The sequence below is a fragment of the Thermobia domestica genome, chromosome 11 (genome assembly GCF_964235325.1).
Source record: "Thermobia domestica chromosome 11, izTheDome1.hap1.1, whole genome shotgun sequence".
In the NCBI taxonomy this organism is placed as follows: domain Eukaryota; kingdom Metazoa; phylum Arthropoda; class Insecta; order Zygentoma; family Lepismatidae; genus Thermobia; species Thermobia domestica.
Window position 1 is genome coordinate 244722964 of NC_137464.1, and position 22257 is coordinate 244745220.

General features: G+C 38.9%; 1 protein-coding gene across 1 annotated transcript in view; it reads right to left on the bottom strand.

The window, feature by feature from the left end:
• Nucleotides 1–22257, bottom strand: part of stet (rhomboid serine protease stem cell tumor) — a 1160693-nt gene that overhangs the window by 509125 nt on the left and 629311 nt on the right. The window contains exon 4 of the mRNA XM_081731925.1: nucleotides 9853–10017. Coding sequence (XP_081588051.1) covers nucleotides 9853–10017 — 165 coding nt within the window. The remainder of the gene's footprint in view (nucleotides 1–9852; nucleotides 10018–22257) is intronic.

Below are 22257 nucleotides of genomic sequence, written 5' to 3' on the forward strand. Positions count from 1 at the left end.
TTGGCTCCATATTCAAATTCGTAGTTCAAAAGTCGCTTTTACCTATTTGTATTATACAAAACTGCAAATTTAATGATTTTCTCCAATAAATGTGAATCGGAAATAACGATATGTGGAACTAATTTGATTTTATAGCTATCCTATTAATCTGAATATGTATATAAATAGTTTTTGTCCCACAGCAGGAAACACTTTTAGTGCATATATAGTATTGCTGTAACGTTCTATTATTATAATATTAAGTTGTACCATTCCGTGGCTATCGAGGCCTAGAAGCGGCAAATATAAAATTCGACCCTGGGTAAATATGGCAAACCTAACTCTGTAAGAATTATCTCGCCCTCCTTCCTCTGTCCCAGTGAAATAAAGTGAAATCTTTCAGTTTTACGTCTCACAGTTATGCTGGCTAGGCTAAACTATACGGTGATGATAAGAAATGAAGAAAATGGGAGGAAACGGGAGAAACTCCTGAAAACTCACGCACATGGTGTTTGTCCACCACAAAGCTCATTTGACGAGAGCTGGGATCGAATCAATAACTCCATGCACCGGGACGTGAGCACTCTACCACTGAGCTACCGCGGCCCCTTCGCTGTCCTAGTGTTCTGGTTTCAGGTCTGTCATACCCTCTAGGAAAATAAATATTTAAACCTAGTTAACGACAGTCCACTAGAAAATGAACAACTGAACATTTGCTTGCTAAGATATTTTCATATTAGATTTAAGGGTGAAAAAAGTCTGAAAATAAATTCTCGATGGTTTTGTTATTCATTGCAATTGACGCAGCGGTGTAGTTTCCTTTAAAATCGGAAGTAGTAGTACCAGTTCCGACCACCAGAGTGCAGTAAGAGACAATCTCACGAGGTAGTTCGCTGTATCTCTCCTGCCATCTAGCAACATATTTAGGAACTACCTGAAGATTGAATTCGGAGTCCACATTTGATTCTACTGTAATTAATTTCGGATCAAGAGATCGCGTGCTGTTCTCAATAAATGTAAATGATACAATGCAAAGTAATCGCTTATAACATGAGCGTGGGAGAAAACGACTTATCTACAGTTTACCAAAATTCTGGAGAGAATAATCTGTGTTGAGAGCTAATGTCGTTAGAACAAATTTAATCTATTAATAACTCTTTATTACCACTAATATAATGTTAAATATTTCTCTACTTAAAACGAGATAGAAAATCGTTATTATAAGGTTAATTTTAATGAAATCATACATGAAAAGTCCCTAGTCTAATTTATCAAACTCCAAATATCGTGTAAACTTCATGGTTCATTCTGGTCTTAATGACATTAGCGGCTGACATGCGTGATACTCGGTTCGATTCCTAGTCAGACTTGCCAAGCAATGCATAATAATTTAAGCCTAATCTATCTACAGATTTCAGATTTCAAATCGGATCATTGGGGGGACAGTCTCCCCAGTTCCAAGATTGGAGGGGACATGCTCCCCTCACTCTCCCGGGATTTCCGCCAGTGGGCTAGGCACTAACTAAAGCCACATTGGCACATTAAATGAATCTTGTAGCTGTCATTAAAAAAAAAACCTTTTAACCCGCTCTTTCTATTTACTCTTTACATGTTACAACTTCTTGAAGGCAGGAAAGGTTTCTCCACATATGCAGCACTGCACTCTAGTGGACAAACAGTGAACCTCCTCATTAAAAACGTGTATTGGGCGTACTTCCCCTCCCTGTCCAAAAGAATCCGTTGTTTCGGAAGCGGCGAAACTGGTTTTCCTTTATGTCAGCGAGAGGGCGATAGCAGGTAGCAAGCAAGACGTCCCAGAAAGTTGCGCATCGTTCAACTCCTTGCAAGATGGAAAAAAATGTTTTATGACCATTTCAAGACTATGTGTACACGGTGAAATATGGTAGGGTTTCAAGATTTTTTTTTTAATGACAGCTACAAGTTCTTCTAACGTGACAATGTGGCTTAAGAGAGCAATATGATCGATGGTGTTGTAAGAGCACAAACTCAACAGTCTAGTATTGTCAGCTCTGAAGATTAAAAGCTAGTAAAGTAAGAACTGAACAAATATCGAACAAATAAAACTATATTTTTTATGGCGAATAGAATGTTCAACAGACAAAACTTTTATTGTGTTATACAAAATTAATAACATTTTGTGATTTTATATATGAAAATAAAAAAAGCAGATTCTTACTAGTTATAGCCCTCAAATAATTAAAAGTATCCCCAAAAGTAGTATGTCGCCTAATTTGAAATGTTACCAGCAAGGATACTTAAAAAAAAAGTGCAACCCGCTACTTGTAGTTCAATTTGGCAACACTGTTTATAAGTTTAAGTTTTTAGTATGTTCGTCCGTTACTCCGCCCGTAAGTTTGGAACGAAAGCAATTTCTTTTGAATTTTTATTTGGCAATGTATCCCTAGAGCGATAATCTCGGTTGAGTTCATTAAATTGAGGAAATCCGTTAATACCTTCACGAGTAACGGTGGCTATCCATATTACATTTTGTATTATTGAAATAAAGGTATAGTGCTGCCAAAATGTCTTGAGCCGTGGCAAAAATGCGAACTAAAGCTCACACTCACGCGTTGAACCAATAAGGATTCAGCTCTTGCTAAGCGAGAGAGATTTAGCGAAAGAGAGTGGAATTCCTCCAGCCGATAGCAGCGCTTGGAACGGAAGACTAAGTGTCAAGTCAATGTGGTATATCTATAGTAAAAGTTATACGAAGTGCGATGAAAAATATGGTGAGTCATTTTAATACAAACAAAATAATGATCTTACAAGGAATTTGATTTAATCTTCTTCAAAGTACTGTTCTTGGCTAGCAATGCACTTATCCCAACGTTGAATCCATGGGTGGAAGCATTTTCACAAGGCTTCTTTTGGAAGGGCGTTCAGCTGCTCTGTCGTGGTCCTCTCAATGTTAAAAATGGTGCCAAAACGTTTTCCTTTAAGCACGGTTTTAATTTTTGAAGAGAGATAGAAATCGTGTGATGCTAAATCTGGTGAATAAGGCGGATGTGGACAGACAGAAACCTTTTTTGCGGCTAAAAAACTCGCGGATCAAAAGTAAGGTGTGGCACTTCGCGTTTTCGTGCTGAAGAAAGAAGGAAGTCATTTGCCCATTTATTCGGCGGTTAAAATGCTTTTCACTGACCCACACAAAATGTTTAGTTCTTCGGAAAGCTCTCGAATAGTCATTCACCTGTTTGAACAAACCATTTGTGCCACTTTTTGCCTGTCTTTGACGTCGAAGAACGTCATGATCGTTCCTCGTTTTCAACCGACTCTCTGCCATTTTTAAACCGCCCACACCACTTGTAAACGTTTTCATTGCCATCGCTTCATCGCCATACACTGATTTTGACATTTCATGAGCTTTTTTTGCACTTTTTGAGCGTAGAACAAAGTTTTATGTTGGCGTGCGACAGACACTCTTAACACGTCCTCACTCTTCTGCCTCTGGAAGCCAACTAACATGTCACAACTTGTTCAAACTCGACACTGACTGTTACAAAGGTTTAAGCTACCAGGCTTATCAGTTGAAATTGATACAACATCGATAGATGGCACTGTGCGTCTACATTCACCGTACTTTTTGATCACACCTTGTACAGTCACCCACAAAAGTACCTGGACCCCAAGTAATGTAATTATAATGATCAGAGGTCCAGGTACTTATGTGGGTGACTGTACATCATATATTTAGATGGAAGCAAACATCATCCAGTCTTTGACATTAACCGTACGAAATTGAAACTTCAAGTGTGTGATCTCTTTCACAGTCTACCAGAATTTATTAAAATTGTTTTTTTTTAAAGCCTACAATTTTTCAGGCAAAACAGCCGGGATATTAAAAAAAATTCTGTCCGGAACCCTTGCTTTTCTACTAGATACAGAAAACTTGTCACGTATTCTTCTTCAGTTCATAAATAAATAAAATATTTTTACCACAAGTTTGAAACACTGATAGCGATATTTCAAAGTAATAAGTTGCAAACACTTAACATAAGAAAATACGGCAAACGCTCTCTTTCTTCAATAGCAGTCTCACTCAATGAATAATATCTTCTTTCTCCTTAAGAAAAAAAAAAAGGGGGGGGGAAAAGAAAAGTATGCGAGACATTCGAATAGAATTTTATCATAGCAATGGAGACAAGTGTTTTCTTTAGAACAGAGATATAAATGAACTTTTATGTTCCGTTAAAGAGAGTTGCTTCCATGATAAACGGAGAAGACAGATGAAAATGTACAAGGAATGAGTGGAGCAAAGGGAATTTTTCTTCAGGGAAGCAACGAGAGTTCATACGCTATTATATTCCAAAGAGAATAATAACTCATAAAAATGATGTTACGAGAATTTGACAAAGAGATGGCGCTATATATATATATATATATATATATATATATATATATATATATATATATATAATTTTATTCTTTGATAAATATATGATAGTTTATTTGATTCTTTTCAGTTTCTGTGAACATCCTTCCCCACTGGTATACTACCTAGTGGGCACGTTGTCCCCAGTTCGATCCCCGGTAGGAGATTATTGAACGCATTACGGTGGTTCCATTCCACTTTAAACTGTTGGGTCACGTCTCATATAGCGAGCTTCCACGTGGCTAAGCGGTTAACGTACGCGCCTTTGGTGTTGGAAGATCCGGGTTCGATTATCGGCGGAACCTTATGTGTTCGGATTCCACATAACGCTATAGGTCCACGTCTCATATAGCCTCGCTGCTCAAAGGAACGCTAAACTTTAAAAAATCAATCAATCAACGTCCTATATAAACAAACAGACGAAAACATGAATTCATCTTTAATGAGTACTTGTGTTTTGAATTATAAAAACTTTTGTTTGTATTTTACGCCAGTGGTGAAGGAGAAATATTTCTTGAGGCTGAAAACTTACTTGAAGAGTATTTAACCATTACGGAGGTTGGTTCCCTCATAGCTAGTTTAGTGGCTACCAAGTACGCCTTTGGAGAGGTCTGGCGTTCGATTCCCGATGGGAGAGCATCGAACACACTGCAAGGATTTAGAAGTCGTTTTAAACTATCGATCTTATTCGATTTTGCCTCGCTGCTAACGATGGAGATAAATACAAATCAATTTACTGTGACTGGATCCATCATGCTTAACGGGGGCCACGCTGACTCAGTGGTAAGCCCCTTACTTCTGACCTTGGGGTCGCTAGTTCGATCCCCGGGCAAGTTAGTTTGTGGTGGACAACACTGTGTCCGTGGGTTTTCTCGGAGTACTCGTGTTTCCTTCCACATTCCCATTCTACTAATTCTTCCATCATCATTGCTTGCTTTAAATACCAGTCTCCTTTAGCCTACAGGGCATAATCGTGGGACGTTAAACTGAAAGATATCGTTTCAAGTTACCATCATGGTTAATGGCCCAACAATATCTCGTAATAACTACACATCATTACGTACACAGAAGCCCCTGGGCGTCTGAAGCAGTTTTCGCATAAGGAGGCAAAAGGAGGTACAAATATATATTTATGGCTTTTAGATATACAGGGTGGTAAGAAACTATTTGAATAAACTTCGGGAGCTGATTCCTGACACCGAAACCAGCAAAAATGTCCTCTGGAACTTTGGTCCGTGAGGGATAGTTTCGGCCATATAAGGTGCCGAAAGCGTGGGAAAATGAACTTCAGAGGGCTGTCATTCAAAAACAACGCAACATAGAGAGTGCGATTTAAACCATGACACTCGAAGTTATACCTGCTCGATTGAAAAATGTATTTCAAACCTCCGCAAGATGTGTGAGTGGGATTCCTCAAAGGAATTTACTCAGTCACAGCGAATATGAAACCACGAACCGTATCAGCAAAGGCGAGTACGAGATAGCTAGCTAAAAGCAGTCTTAAATAGCTATTACGATTAGTACACGCCGTATCAGCGAAATAAGATACTATTCAATTTCAGTCCAGGAGTAAAGCTTATCTGTATGTAATGATGTGTTTCTTTTCTTTTGTTTATAACTTCAATCAAACCAGGCAGGGAAGGAAATGTTGCTCTTTCGCAACTTCAAATTTCTCTTCAGTTTCGTTTTTCAGTTTCGTTTCGTCCCTTCGTGTTCCATCTCCAAACTTTGTCCTGTTTCGATTTTTTTCGTTTTTCGTTTTCTGAAAAAAATTTTCGTTTTTCGTTTTTCGAAATAAATTTCGTTTTTCGTTTTTTGAAAAAAATTCGTTTTTCGCTTTTTGAAATTTTTTTTGTTTTTCGTTTTCGAAAAAGCCATTTTTCGAATAAGTATTTTTCGAAAAAATGCGGCCATCCCTAGAACTTAGGGACTCCCTTTAACCTGGCAAGTAATCCTTTGGGGAATACCTCGCACACATCTTGCAGAGGTTTGTAACATACATTTCTCAATCGAGCAGGTATGACTTCGAGTGTCATGGTTTAAACCGCACTCTCTACGTTGCGTTGTTTCTGAATTATAGCCCTCTGAAGTTCATTTTCCCACGATATCGGCACCTTATGTGGCCGAAACTATCCCTCACTGACCAAAGTTCCACAGGACTTTTTCCCTTGTTTCGGTGTTAGGAATCAGCTCTCGAAGTTTATTCAAATAGTTTCTTACATCCTGTATATAAGATTCAGGTCGGAATAGGGGAAGGAAAACGACGTGAAAACGAGACCCAGAGGCTGAGTTGCATGAACCAACTCCGTATTCATGAATTGTTTTCAGAAAAAGACGAATGCTTTTGCAGTTTGTTGATCACTTAATCCTTCTTATAAAAGCAAGACATCTCAGTCTGCCAGTCACACTCATAGTAGGCTAATAGTTGTCGTTAACTGTGCTGCTGTTCTTTCCTGACGCCAAGATATGTCTCTAGCGTTCACGAAATTTGCAGACGAGCTAAAAGGGATTGAGGGGAAACAACTGATACCATACTGAAGTTGGCATTATAAAGAAATAATCAAAAGATTGGAAAGTTAAATCTCAAAAATATTAATCGTGACCGGAAACTTTAATTCAAATCATTGATTCTCTGGAATTCCAGGGAGAGGCCATGGTCCTCCTTGGCTCCGGGCCGTCTGCATTGCACGTCTATGGAGAAGCATAATCTTCTAAACCTTGCTTGTTTTTTCAAGTTCTTTAAAAAATTACTCTGTACACTTCTTAAAGCCTCTATTTATCATATGGACTCGATAGATTACAAATCGAGCCTGAGAACAATCGAAGAATGACTTGATCGCTGGTCATTATGGACTCCATAGATTACTAATCGAACCTGACAATCGAAGAATGACTTGATCGCTGGTCATTATGGACTCGATAGATTACTAATCGAGCCTGACAACAATTGAAGAATAACTTGATCGCTGGTCATTATGGACTCCATAGATTACTAATCGAGCTTGACAACAATCGAAGAATGACTTGATCGCTGGTCATTATGGACTCCATAAATTACTAATCAAGGCTGAGAACAATCGAAGAATGACTTGATCGCTGATCATTATGGACTCCATAGATTGCTAATCGAGCCTGATAACAATCGAAGAATGACTTGATCGCTGGTCATTATGGACTCCATAGATTACTAATCGAGCCTGACAACAATCGAAGAATGACTTGATCGCTGGTCATTTAGAATATACCGCAACAAAACACATCACATAACGTAATGAGGAAAGCAATAGCTACAAATGATTCACTCTTGATGAACTGTTGCAAATAGATCAGGGGCGCACCCACGAGAGGTCCATCGTGTCCGGACTCTCGCCAAAACTTTCTAACTAAACATACAATTGTACACTTTCTTAATAAAACTATAGGCCTACTTGTATAACAGGGAAATTATTGACGTAACATGAACATTTGGTTTTACACTTCATCTTACTCTTTCTATTATAAAAAACAATCTAGTTCTATAATTTTTTTCTGAAAATATAGGCGGATGTATTTTACAAATACTTATCGGGTACAGAATAATATCGGTTCAATACTACAAGTATATAGTGAATTGTAGTATTGGATCCTTCCCCCCCAAGAAAAATTTCTGGGGACGCGCCTAAAATAGATTTCAATACAGAATTGTGTCTGATTCCTGCAATTTCAAAATTTCAGGGATCAGGTCATATTATTGTTAAACTGCAAATCAGAGCCAAAAATAGACGCCTGAAAATGAGGCAACTAAAAAAATTCAAGTTCGAATATATTTAGACAGCTGCAACTTCCGAACCTTTTGAAACAATTCTTCCGTATTGTCGGAAGAACTTTGTGGAAGATGCCAACTTCCGTTTGATCCATACTTTATAGAGAACCTCTTAAAAACAGATAGGCGAGAAAGTGCGATAGGCAGCACAATTTAAAGCCTGTGACAAACATCTTGGCATTTCAGATAAACGAATAAAACGCAAGCTCTGGCGCGACGTTGCCAAGTGGTAAAGCGGTGTAGCTATGGTTAAGCATACAAACTACAGCGCGATCAGGTGATAGGGGATAGACGTGGATATGTACAAAATAAATGTGGCAATATCGCTGGCCTCTCATTTGCTAGCAGCATTTAAAAGGAAATTGGAGCGCCGCCTTCAAATGAAAAGATGTTTGTCACGCCGTTTAGTAAGATATAGCCTCAGTGTACCTGACAACCATGTTCTATATGCGAGGAGCAATCAGAAAGTTTCCAACATTATGGTATAAAACTACAATATACTGGTAGAACATACGGAAACTTCAAAGTAAGATCATCACAAGTAGAGCAGTAAGTTATCTATTTGCACCATCAATCATACCATTGTTGGAAGTACTGTACAGGCTACGATTACCCTTAAGACGAGACGAGACAGTTTTTCCAACAAAAATATACATTTTAAGAGACGAGATACCATTTGCATCACACATTTTTGAGACGAGGCAGCCTCAATTCTTCTTGCATAAGTACTCCTAATACCAAAGGAAGGTCCGTAACTTAGTTTGGTTGTTACACTCGACATTATTGCTTTTATGTTCATGTTCTACCTTGAGTCTGTGGTGTTAACTTTCGCATGTGTGTTCACCTTACTACCTGACGAGAAAGCCGCATCCATAAGTGCTTCACAGCGTCTTATATTCGGCTAAAGAAATTACACCCGATATGTGAATATGAAACTGCGGGAACACTTCAAGAAAAACTTCTAGGAAATGTTTTTACTAGTTGCAGAATGGAAGGAGCAAGCATGCGTATGTGCGTGCAACCGTTGCAGTGCTATACCACAATTCTGAGAACATTTTGATTAAGTAATCCTTGTATTTATGCGGACACCGTAATTTAGGGGTTAAATCGTTGGACTCACGCCCGCATTGTCCCGAGTTCGATTCCGGCCTGTGCTTTCCAAACGTCGTGAGACAAACTTGGGAATTACGAAAATAAAAGACGTGACGTCTACTAGATCTAGAAAGCTAATGACACGTCCATGGGCGCCCGAAGGAGAGGGCAGGGTGGGACCCGAGCCCCCCTGGCTCACGAAAACGTATACGTAATATAGCAAACCACGTATATTAAATACCAGATGTAATATAGCAACCATGGAGATGAGCCCTCCCTAGAAAATTTTCTTCGGGCGCCTCTTGATATGTCTGTTAGAGACAGGGCGCTGCACTGCGCTGACCACCTGTTCGTCAGTAGACTGGACGTAGTTCAGTCGCCCGCGAACAGATGGCGTTGGAGACGCTCAGACCTACAAAAAAGGCTGTAACGCCAAGGTTTGTTTAAACCCATGTATTTAGTTTCCACAAACGTTCTCAGAAAAGACTGTTGCAATAAATAATCGTGTGTATCAGATATTAATAAAACAAGTACTAAACGAATTAAGAGAAAAAGAATTTGTGGGTAAAGAGGTGTCAGTACTTACCACATTTACGAAATCCTGAAATGTGATAGCTGTGGTTTTTCTTTCGCGCGCTTTCTCGGCAAGAATATCTCTTTTGTTTGCGTCCACCTCGGCGATGAACTCGGGACTATTAAGAACCTCAAGAAAATAGTCCCAAGGTATTTCCCCAAAGCCTTCCGGATCATACTGTAAAGAGTAAGAGAAATAAAAGATTAATTAATACTAAGTTAGTGTAAACAAGGAAATTAGATAAGATTGTAAAAAAAAAAAATAATGGTGTTAATTAGATGGGGTAAAGTTAGAATGATATAAGGCAGATTTTGTTTGTTTTCCAGAAATTACCACAAAAGTTACTGTAATAAATTCGGGAACATAACAACTGCTTCCTCTATCACTAGAGCTTCCACTGCCATCTGTTGGCAGTTAAGTGAAGCTCTGACTTACCGAGCTCTGACTTAGTTAACCGACTGACTTATCTACATCTGGAGCTGCCTCGAGGATAAGCGGTTTGTTTACTTGTCTTTAGCGTTGGAGATACGGATCGATTTCCGGCGGAAATGCATGTGGAATGAATATCACGTTGAGCTATTGCTTCACGTCACATATAGCCTCGCTGCTGAAAGGTACCCAAACATCAAATCACACTTAGATATGGTTTTGTGCGACCCTAGTGGGCACGTCGTCCCCAGTTCGATCCCCGGTAAGAGATTATTGAACGTATTACGATGGTTGCATTCCACTTTAAACTGTTGGGTCACGTTTCATATAGCGAGCTTTCACGTGGCTAGGCGGATAACGTACGCGCCTTTGGTGTTGGAAGATTCGGGTTCGATTACCAGCGGAAGCTCATGTGTTCGGATTCCACATAAAGCTATAGGTCCACGTCTCATATAGCCTCACTGCTCAAAGGGACGCTAAACTTTTAAAAATCAATCAATCAACGTCCCATATAAACAAACATGAATTCATCTTTAAAGAGTGCTTGTGTTTTGAATTATAAAAACTTTTGTTTGTATTTTACGCCAGTGGTGAAGGAAAAATATTTGTTGAGGCTGGAAACTTACTAGAAGAGCATTTAACCATTACGAAGGTTGGTGCCCTCATAGCTCGTTTAGTGGCTACCAAGGACGCCTTTGGAGAGGTGTGGCGTTCGATTCCCGATGGGAGAGCATCGAACACACTACAAGGATTTAGAAGCCGTTTTAAACTATTGATCTTATTCTGTTTTGCCTCGCTGCTAACGATGGAGATAAATACAAATCAATTTACTGTATATAAGACTTACCATCCTGTATATAAGACTCAGGTTGGAATAGGGGAAGGAAAACGACGTGAAAACGTTTCAGTCTGCCAGTCACGCTCATAATAGGCTAATGGTTGTTGTTAACTGTGCTGCTGTTTTTTCCTGATGCCAAGATATGTCTCTAGCTTTCAGGCAATTTGCAGGCGAGCTAAAATGCTTTAGGGGAAACAACTGATACCATATAACACATATGTTTACAACTGAAGTTGGCATTATAAAGAAATAATCAAAATATTGGAAAGTTAGATCTCGAGAATATGAGTCGTGAGTGAGGGTTCGATTCCAGGTTGGAACATTTGACCGGAAAGATCTAAAAAAAAACATCCATCCTGAGTAAGGTTTTCCTTATTCACACTACGCAAATGGTAGGATGGTATTACACACACACAAATCCCAGGTCACTTCCTTCCTGGCCCAGTTTCCCAGGTAGAGTGTTCGCCGAAGGACGTCATCTCTCATACATGATGGGTTTTAAAGGCCATAGATGCCAAGTCCTCAGAAATATAATTCCTACTACAAAAATTCCGGTTTCTGTGTCTGTCTTTTTGAAAAAGTGACTTACAACACTGTAAATTTGTGAAAAGAGACTGATAGCACTGTAACTTGTTGAAAAAGTGACGTATAACACTGTAAATTTGTGAAAAGAGACCTTAACAGCACTGTAACTTTTTGAAAAATGACTTACAACGCAGTAAGTTTGTGAGAAATGACTTACACTACTGTACCTTTTTGAAAAAGTGACTTATGCCGCTGTGACTTTTTGAAAAGTGATTTACAGCACCGTAACTTTTTGAAAAAAATGACTTACATCACAGTAACATTTTGAAAAAGTGACTTACTCCACTGTAACTTTTTGAAAAAGTGACTTGCGACGCTGTAACTTTTTAAAAATGACTTATTTATTCCACTGTAACTTTTTGAAAAAGTGACTTAGATGACAGTAACTTTTTGAAAAATTGATTTACTTCACAGTAACTTCTTGAAAAAGTGACTTGTAACATTAATTTTTTAAAAAGTAATTTACACTGTAACTTTTTGAAGAAGTGATTTACGCCACTGTAACATTTTGACAAACTTATTTATATCACTGTAATTTTAACCCATCCATTTATTGAACGACTTTCCGCCAAATGCTGAATTATGAGACGGGTACATATGAAATGGCTTTGTTTTACAATTTTGCTTATATTTTACAAATCAATTAAGTTATCGTCCCCTTTTAAAATCAATGACTCACACGCAACTCCGCCAGGTTTTTATCATTTACACTGGTATTTACATGTACTTAATAACATCCAAAGTGCTGATCATGAACCCTTCTTAAACATACGATTATAGAAACATTTAATCTCTCCCTTTATCGCCCTTTCTAACTTCCTCATTTTCTCAGAAGTTAAATTTAGGTGTTCTACAATTGTTGTCCTTACTTCGAAAACCTTCGTTATCTTTCTATCTACTACTAATTGTACGTCAAAGAGACTCATAGGTAGGCACCCTCATGATGTTATCCTTCAACCTCACTTACCTTCAAAATCAATACATCAGTTTGTGTGGGTTTGAGATGGTTTGAGGTTGAGGGGTAGTGAGGAGGCGTAAGAGTGCGGGCAAGTAGGGCTGAGGAATGGCGAGGGGCCTAAAGATAAGGGCCAGTGAAATTGAGGACATCAGCCATGAAGTGAGAGCAAGTGCGGTTCATGGGCGGAAAGGGGTAATGACGCTGAGGGTAAGTAGGATTGAGAGGAAGAGGGACCATGAGAGTGAGGGTGAGTAAGGTTGAGGGGAGGAGCGGTGATGGTGAGGGTAAGTTCGAGGACAAGTGAGGTTCGAGAAAGAGCCTACCTCTGATGAAACTTGACGAATATGTAGCCTAGGAAGATGTAGAACTTTTAGGGATATCTTTCGTGCTATCTGACCTTGGAACCCCAACTAGAGCTCCTGAATAAGAATAATAATAAAAAACACTCTTTTCAGGAAAATATCTGGAATTAAAAATTGTTACATTTATGTATTCCATTCTGAAAAGCGTGACCTATAAACTATCAGTTCATGGTAATTAGAATACTAGCAAAAGCTTCCTAAATGGTCATTTTTCACCAATTTCGCATCACATGAACGAAAATACATTTTTTTCTTCATATCTATTGCCTCTATTTGAATACTTCGAAAACCGTTCCAAGGTATTTTGAGCTACGATAACTCTTATGGAGATACCTTCACTCAGAGCTCCGTTACCATTGCCATGTTTTTTTCAGGTTTTGTTTCGTCTAGAATTTAAAAACATACTTCTCGTCTGGTTTTTGAGACGAGAAATGTCTCGTCTCGTTGCAAAATTAATCCTATTATTCATACTTGTACCACTTCGAGGTGCAACGGAGGATATAAGACCAGACAATCTATTCTTGGGAGATTTAGTCCATGTCAGAAGTTTATTTCTCGCTATTCACATATGGCCTTATGCAGAGTCGTTCTGACGCGTGATTAGTGCCATACTAAAGAGTTCGACTAACATATGTTTCCTGCACTAGTCAAGCCTTTAGTATGACGCTAATCATACATCAAAATGACTCTGCATAAGGCCTATACTGTTTTTGCTCTGATATCTGTCAACAAATGGATGCACATGTAGCTGTTTTGTAAGATACTTATATAGAGCGTAGTTTCGAAGTTAAGAAAAAAAACGGAACGCTGAAAATGGGGTTGCTAAATGAAATTGAAATAGATAATGCAGGAAACGATCCAGCAAAAAAATAAGATGTAAGAAGAGAAAAAAAGGAAATATTAGAAGACGCGTTTATTATAGGAGTTTCTCATTCACTTAAGGAAGAGTAAAAAAGAAACAAAGAAGGAATTCGATATGAGAGGGAGAAGGAAGGAATGTTTATGAATTTGAAACACGAGATCACGCAATTTTAAACATGAAATTCAGAAGAAAAGAAAGAACAAGGGTTTTAAAAACAAGAAAATAAAGAAAAAGAAACAGAGTGAGTGAATCATGTAACAGGAAACAGGAGAGATGAAGGATATCTCAAACAGAGTACGAGAAACACTCTTTTTTCATATAATTTACTAAGAAACGAAGTAATTTGTGGTAACGCCTATCTTGTATTCCTTCAAAATTAATCTACGTATATACGAGTTCTATTCAAAGAGTATTCGACCTTCGACCAGGAAAAGAATATAACGTATTAAGGCTAATTCACACCTATTGAGCCAAGCCATGCTGTGCTCGTCGGCTGCGATCCTTCGGCTTTCTTCGGAGAACACGAAGCGACACGAAGTTGACCAGAACCAAGGGAAATGATGTAAAAAACACCAGTGACATGGCATGGCATGTGTGAATGGTCGCGGTCATGGCGGGGACGGAACACGACAGGGGAATGGGGGTGGGGTTAGATTTACATTGAAGTTGCAGCACCCGAATGTCACGTGGTCTGTGAATTGTGATAAAAGTGGAATAAAACGAGCTTCTAACCCCCTTTGTTCGCTGACGCTCGTTCAGCTATATTTCGTAACGTAAGTAAATAACTTTTTAAAAAATCAATAAAGTTGTGTGTTCAAACTGAACTAATACCACGTGACATTACGTCACGACCGGGTGGTCCAACTTCAATGTAAATTTAACATCAACTAGGGAAATGGCATGGGTACGGCACAGTATGTGCGAATTAACCCTAACTGTTCAGACCACGGCTGCCCACAAGTTGGGGCAAGAAGGAAGCAATAGCTCTTCCCTGGACTTCCGAAGGGAATTCACTTCTTTGAAATACATGTGAAAACATTTGCTTGCTCATACGCTGTAGTATTTAATATATTTAAATGAAATACTATAGTACTACAGGATATTTAGTGTAGTTAATATATAATACGAGGAATGATCGAAAAAAGGTAACAAAGCACAACTTTTGTATTATTCACCGTAGCTTAACGAAAATGAATTTGTAGATTAACAATGGTTGTCTTGTTGCAGATTTCAGGATTTCGGATTCTGACCATGTGTACCGGAGAAGTAGACATTTAAAATGATGACTCGTCTGAAGACTGAGGTCAGTAGTGTGGTTCCTGAGAGAACAAACAATACACCTGCTGACATTCATAGGAAGATTGTAGAGGCGTATATTGAGTGCGCAATTTCAAGGCAATATGAAGCGATGTGGTGTCATGCCTTCAAAGGAGGACGTATTGTTTACGGCAACCCTGGACGCAGCTTTCCTAAAGTTCCTCAAACACTGACATGAACTATGCTCGTGTGGATGAGTGCATTCATGTGAAGAGAAGAATATTGCGCTCAATATAAGGCTGAACTGGGACTATCAGATGAGTGTAGTGCGGAACATTGTGGTTAACGTCCTTAAGTATGGGAAAGTGTGCGCGAAATGGATGTCACGGGCACTATTCGAGAATCATAAGACAACCAGAATGCAACGCTGTTGAATATTCTGCAGCATTACGCAGTGGAAGGGAACATCGGGTAGTGACTGATGATGAAATAATATTGCATCTATTCACTCGATCAAAGAAGGAGGTATCCAAAGAACGGAATCATGAATCTTCAATACGGAAGAAGAAACTCAAAGTCTTTGCTTCGTACAGGAACGTTTTGTGCGCTGTATTCTGAGACATATCAGGTGTGCTACTGATCCATTAATTGGAACAGGGAGAAACCGTGACTGCTGAAAGGTATTGCCAGACACTTCTGAAGTTGCGGGATGCCATAGATGAAAACTTCCTGATTTCCTCTGCCGTGTTGTCATTCTTCTGGATGTTAATGCGAAATCTCATTCAACACAAAGAAACTGTTGATTGCATTCAGCATTTACGCTAGGAACGACTAGAGCGCTTCCCTACAGCCCTGATCTAGCCCCCAGAGGATCGAGTATCTCGTGGCGCATATAAGATTGGATAGCCTGAAGTTACAGGTATATTCCTAGAGGTTGAGGTGCACAGTTGTCTTCCGAAAATAAACATATATTGCTTGGGGTTTCACACTGTCTTCTGTAAATAAACATATTGCTAGGGGGGTTGCAGAGAAGTCTTCAGTAGATAAACAAACTAAAAAAGCATTGTTGTTTGAAGTGCAGTGGGAATACGAATTTACTGTAATTCGTTTCAAAACCCTATTTGGATTCAAAGACAATTTTTCCCTTTAAAGAAATATAAATTGAATTAATCTAATAGAGTAGAGTAAAGTAAAGAGTAGTAGAGCAAAGCAGAGTAAAGAATAGTAGGGGAGCAGAGTAGAGTAAAGTATAGTAGAGGAGGAGAGTAAAGAATGGTAGAGGGGTAGAATAAAGTATGGTAGGGGGCAGAGTAAAGTATGGTAGAGGAGCAGAGTAGAGTAAAGTATGGTAGGGGAGCAGAGTAAAGTACCTAGAGGAGTAAAATAGAGTAAAGTACGGTAGAGGAGTAGAGTAGAATAAAGTACGTACGGTAAAGGAGCAGAGTAAAGTAAAATATGACAGAGAATCGGAGTAAAATACAGTAGAGAAGCAGAGTAAAGTAAAGTATAGTAGAGGAGCAGAGTAAAGTACGGTACAGAGGCAGAGTAGAGTAAAGTATGGTAGAGGAGCAGAGTAAAGTAAAGTACGGTATAGGAGCAGGGTAAATTATGGTAGAGGGGCAGAGTAGAGTAAAGTGCGGTAGAGGGGCAGAGTACAGTACGGTAGAGGAGCAGAGTAGAGTAAAACACGCCAGAGGGGCAAAGTGAAGTATGGTAAAAGATAAGAGGAGAGTAAAATACAGCAGAGGGGCAACGTAAATTACGGTAAAGGAACAGAGTAAAGTATGGTAGACGAACAGAGTAAAGTATGGTAGACGGGAAGAGTAAAGTATGGCAGAGGAGAAGGTTAGAGTAACGTATGGTAGCAGAGTAAAGTAAAGTACGGTATAGGAGCAGGGTAGAGTATGGTAAAGAAGCAGAGTAAAGTAAAGTACGGTAGAGGTGCAGAGCCGTGTAAAGTACGATAGAGAAGCAGAAAAGAGTAAAGTACGGTAGAGGAGCAGAGTAGAGTAAAGTACGGTAGAGGTGTAGAGCCGTGTAAAGTACGATAGAGAAGCAGAAAAGAGTAAAGTACGGTAGAGGAGCAGAGTAGAGTAAAGTACGGTAGAGGTGCAGAGTAAAGTAAGGTAGAAGGACAGAGTAAAGTACAGTAGAGGAGTAGAATATAGTAAAGCACGGTAGAGGAATAAAATCGAGTAAAGTACGGTAAAGGAATAGAATAAAGTACAGAAGAGGAGCAGAGTAGAGTACGGTAGAGGTGCAGAGCAGTGTAAAGCACGATAGAGAAGCAGAAGAGCAAACTACGGTAGAGGAGCAGAGTAGAATAAAGTTCGGTAGAGGAGCAGAGTACAGATCTGTAAAAATAAAGCAGAGTAGGAGAAAGTGTGTTAGAGCAGAGTAGAGTAAAATGAAACACAGCAAAACAGAGTGAATTACAGTAGAATAAAACAGGATATAATATTGTACGGTAGATTAGAATAGAGATAAGAGTAAACCACAGTTGAACAAAGTAGAATACAACAGAGTCGTTTACGTTTTTGGAAAGATTGGCATTATGCACAGGAATTGCACCTCTTATTTCCTGATTTAAATATTGTTCACACAGTACTATTTAAGGCTTCAATACACCTAATTGTTTCTGTGGATTTTCGAAAATACCAAAATTTTTACTCAATAATGTACCTTAGTTCTTTTTCTCACTAGTTTTTTTTCTTTTAAAGTTTGATAGACAATTTTTTATGAACTTTAGTATCGTGCATAGTATGTTATGTAAACTACAGGAAACAGCTCTTAGCCATTAGAGGAAATGATAAAAAAAAAAAGAAAAAAAAAAAGAGTCCAGACGAAGTTAAATAAAAAAAAGTTGCCATTAATTTTGAATGCACACGAAATGTAAATTGCTCCGTTTCTTCTGCAAAAGTTTCTTGTGCTCGTACCTCCATTCATTACGACGTGACAGCAAAATCGAGTCTGTCTTGTTAAATAATTTAGTAGGCTTTTCTCACCACCGCGTGTCACCAGGTGAAGGGAACGCAACAATACGAAAAGTTTAATTCACGAAAATGGACTCACTTAGACGTTTCAAAATGCAAAACTACTTTTTTGAGATTCTAAACATTTTTCATTCTTGTGACAAAAAAAGTTTTATTCTTATTGTTAACTCGCTGTTTCCGAAAATAGTAACGCTTAGAAGAAACTGTGGGAATAGGTCAAAATAAAAGATTGTACTGCATCATGTAAAATTATTACCAACTAGTTTTACATAATAGGTACAGAATTCCAAATCACTTCCATTGGTTACAAGCCTGTAGCCAGCCCAAAAATGTAGGGGTGGGTGGGCTGAAGTTAGGGGCAACCGATCCAACCATATTATAATTCATTTGATAGCCTACCGTGAAACTTTTAGAGGGGGTCAGCTAAAATTTGGGGGGGAGGCTAGATACCCCTGGATACGGGTTTGATTGGTTACTCCATACCACGAAACTTTCACCAAAGTATGACAACTAATGTATAATGTCAAGCTCCTTCGTAGCTAAGCATGAAACATACGCATTTGGCGTGGGAAACCCAAGTTTGATTCCCGTTGGGAGCTCATGTGGTTCCGAATCCACGTTAATCAGTAGGTCCACGTCTCATATTGCCTCGCTGATGAAAGGTGCGTTAAACTCTAACTCAACTCAACTCAACGTACAATGTCCCCCATATCCATATATACGTGTACAATATTCGCTCAATGTGATTTACATGTTCAATTTTACGTTTAGTGGAAAACCACCTACGCTAATATAACCAATGGATGGACCAAGAGCGTATACTGGTTTGAAGGCATGGGCTACCACTCACCTTGTATATTATTAGTAATAATAATAATAATAATAATAATGAACAAAAAGTGTTTGGTGTGTCTTGCTTGAACTTTTGCTTTGAGACCATTGCTGTTTTCCACCGTAAATGAAATTCCATCATACATTTGCGCAGTTCACTTCTCGTGGATTGCATTCGTAAAATGTTAATTTTTACCAACGTCACTTCCCTCACGAGTCGCCTCTGTTACTGATGTTGATTTTCAATTCATACCAGCCTTCTCAAACATTCTGAGTATAGCAACGTAACGCAAAATTATAGTCATTATACTTGTTATGTCCATTATCGCTACCTAAATCGCAAATTTTGCGTTGTGTTAACGCAAACGATTACGGAATGTGCCTGGTTATCCCATACAATATTGTCGTTCATCAATTTGCATCACGAAATATGTATAGTGATTTTGCTATTTGGCAGTGGCGGCTTTAGCGGGTAGGCCGGGTAGGCACGAGCCAACCCAAAAATTTTGAAAAAATATATAAACGCTAAAAGATACAATATAGAGTAAATATATTTTTCACTATTTATATTAATGGTAGATAATTATTTAACAAGTAGCATCAACCACTACTGTAAAAGTAATTTCCTAGTCATTAGTCAATCAAAAGTGTGTATGTATCCATAAGCGATGGAGCGGATTTACCCAAAATTAAAATCCTAAAGCCGCCCCTGCTATTTGGTCTTAAATCCATTAGTATATTAATTTTAGCCTTACAAAAAAAAAGTTCTATAATCAATTTACTTTGCAATAAAAATAAAAATTTATAATTTTCTTCGTAATATTTCATTTTCCCGCTAGATATTACTCACAATGTTCACCATAGTAATAAAACTTAACACATTCTCCTATCTACAATAATGTCTGCGGGCCTAATTTCCTAACGGTTGGCGCAAAATTAACGGATTCAACTCAATGCAAATTACGCAATAAGTAATTATAACTACAATAACAACAATCGCAAAGTAAAACACAAATTTTGCATTACGTTGTCGCAAAGCGCTACGAAATGATGCCCCGAAATTCTCAGATAGATCCAAAATGGCTGCTATGTCATTGTTCTTAACTTCGATGTACTCGCTCCGCCTATAGAAACCGATCCACAGAGAGGAAGCACACTTGATTGTCTGCCGTGACTTACTAGCACACTGTTACGGAGGAACCTTCGTGGGCGCGCAAGCAGGTACACGTTTCTCTATGCTGGCAGTAGTAGCCGGAGGTGTCTCACCAGGGAACTGTACGAATGGGGCACTCGAGTTGCCGGACGAGGTGTATCACATGTGAAAGAGGATGTAAAAAGATGTCCATATGCAAAATTGTAGCGGCTGAGGGCAACATGGACAAGTGTGAGAGGCGGAAGAAGTGGGGCCTACAGTGGGACTTAATAACACAGAAATATGCAGAATCACACGTTTCGCTCCCGAATGGTGAAAGAAATGCATGTCAAATGTATAGGAAGTGGAACATGAGAAGAGGTGCTATATTGTGGGGGATATGGACATCATGGGCGCCATCTTGAAAGTAGCCATCTTGAATTTGAATTCAAAATGTTAAATGAAAAGGGGGGCATGTGGTATATCAATTAAGACTGAAATTTTACCAGAAGTTCATTGGTGTGAATAATTTTATAGTTTCTTTATTGTAAGTTAAGAAATACGAACATGCAACAACGTCTGGAGGGGATATATGGACATAGGCAACATAACCAATGTTTCATTTGAGTCCTTTTAAGGTACAAGTCAATTGTCCAGCAAAGAATACATGACAAAAAGATATACTGTACGCATATGACAGTGATCGTGTGGAAAACCATATCATCTAAACCATTCGCAGAATGTAGTCACTGGATGCACCTCTATAAGAAGAGTACAAAAAGTGTGTTCACATGCTATTCACTGGGAATGTGACAGGGGATAAAGATTGCTGTCTGTGTGTGAACAATATACGTACTTCCCTAAAACAAATTTCATTACACCGTGAGTCGTTTGAAATACAATAACATGAATCATAACATAGGCAATTACAAGTAAATATAGGCGCAAAAAGATACCGTACCAGTCTATGAAACACAGTTGATGTGGAGGGTATCGATAAGAATGTGCTGGAAGCAAAAGACATTTTCGCAGTGTGCACACCTGACGAAGCTGGGATTAGTACACTGATCTTTCTGACAATCTGCTGCTATGTCAGAATCAAAACAAAAGGTCATTGGAGTTTGGAATTTTCCCGGATGTTCTTCAAGATATCCAGATACGTAGAAGGCACGCCTAATAAAATTAATGAACCGGGAAGCACGAAATTGAAAATGAGTGAAAGCTTGGAGACTGATGAAGTTGTCTCGATGCCATATATGAAACCCATCAATGTTCAATGCGGCGTCAGTTATAAATCGCACATACTGCTTGTAAGAGCGAAAGAATCCAACGTCTAGAGGTTGAATAAGTCCAGTGCATTTGGGGGGTATGAGTCGTTTGTGGAGGACAACATTATCTGGAACAGTAGAATGTATCAATTGCGCATCTTTGTTACAAGACCACGAATCAACAAGCAGCAAAAGGCGATTTTCCGTCACAGTTGGCCAAAATACGTCTTGGAGAAATAACTTCAGATCATTCTTGCTCATATTTGCAGTTTTTCGAGCAAATGTCTTGATATTCGAAGGAGTGTCTCGCATATTCGCGGGGAATTTACCTGTAGGTTCAGCAGATATTAGAAATAATGGTGATAACAGTTTACCATCCAACGCTATAATCGGCATTATCATATAAGAGTGCCTAACTGCTGTTGGTGATCCAATGCTAGAATACACCCGTTTGACGCCTCTAGTTGCCAGTGTTCTGCCTGAATGCAGTTCCTTATCAAATCGACTTTGATCTGTGTTAACCACTTGGCCTAAATTGAGGTTTTCTTCCACGATTATAGCCTTTGTTTCCTCGACAAACACGTCAGCAGTTCTCTGTAATTCTTGCTTACTTTTGGCAGATTTGGACACGGAGTGCGTAATTTTGCGTGACACAATATTGTTACGCTTTTTAAATTTTGCTACAGAGGAAGACGATGCCTTGAATTTAAGAGTGTCAGTTGGATCAATGCCTTTCTTTACATTCATCGCCCACATTCGAATTGTCCGATCGTGAATTATTCCATTCATGGCCCGCGTTCGTTTAAAACGTAATAGCACCTCGTCGTTTATTTTGCTGATGGACGCTTTGTTGAGGTTGCGTTCAAAAGTACGAAGGGGCTTCAGACTTCCCTGTAGAAATT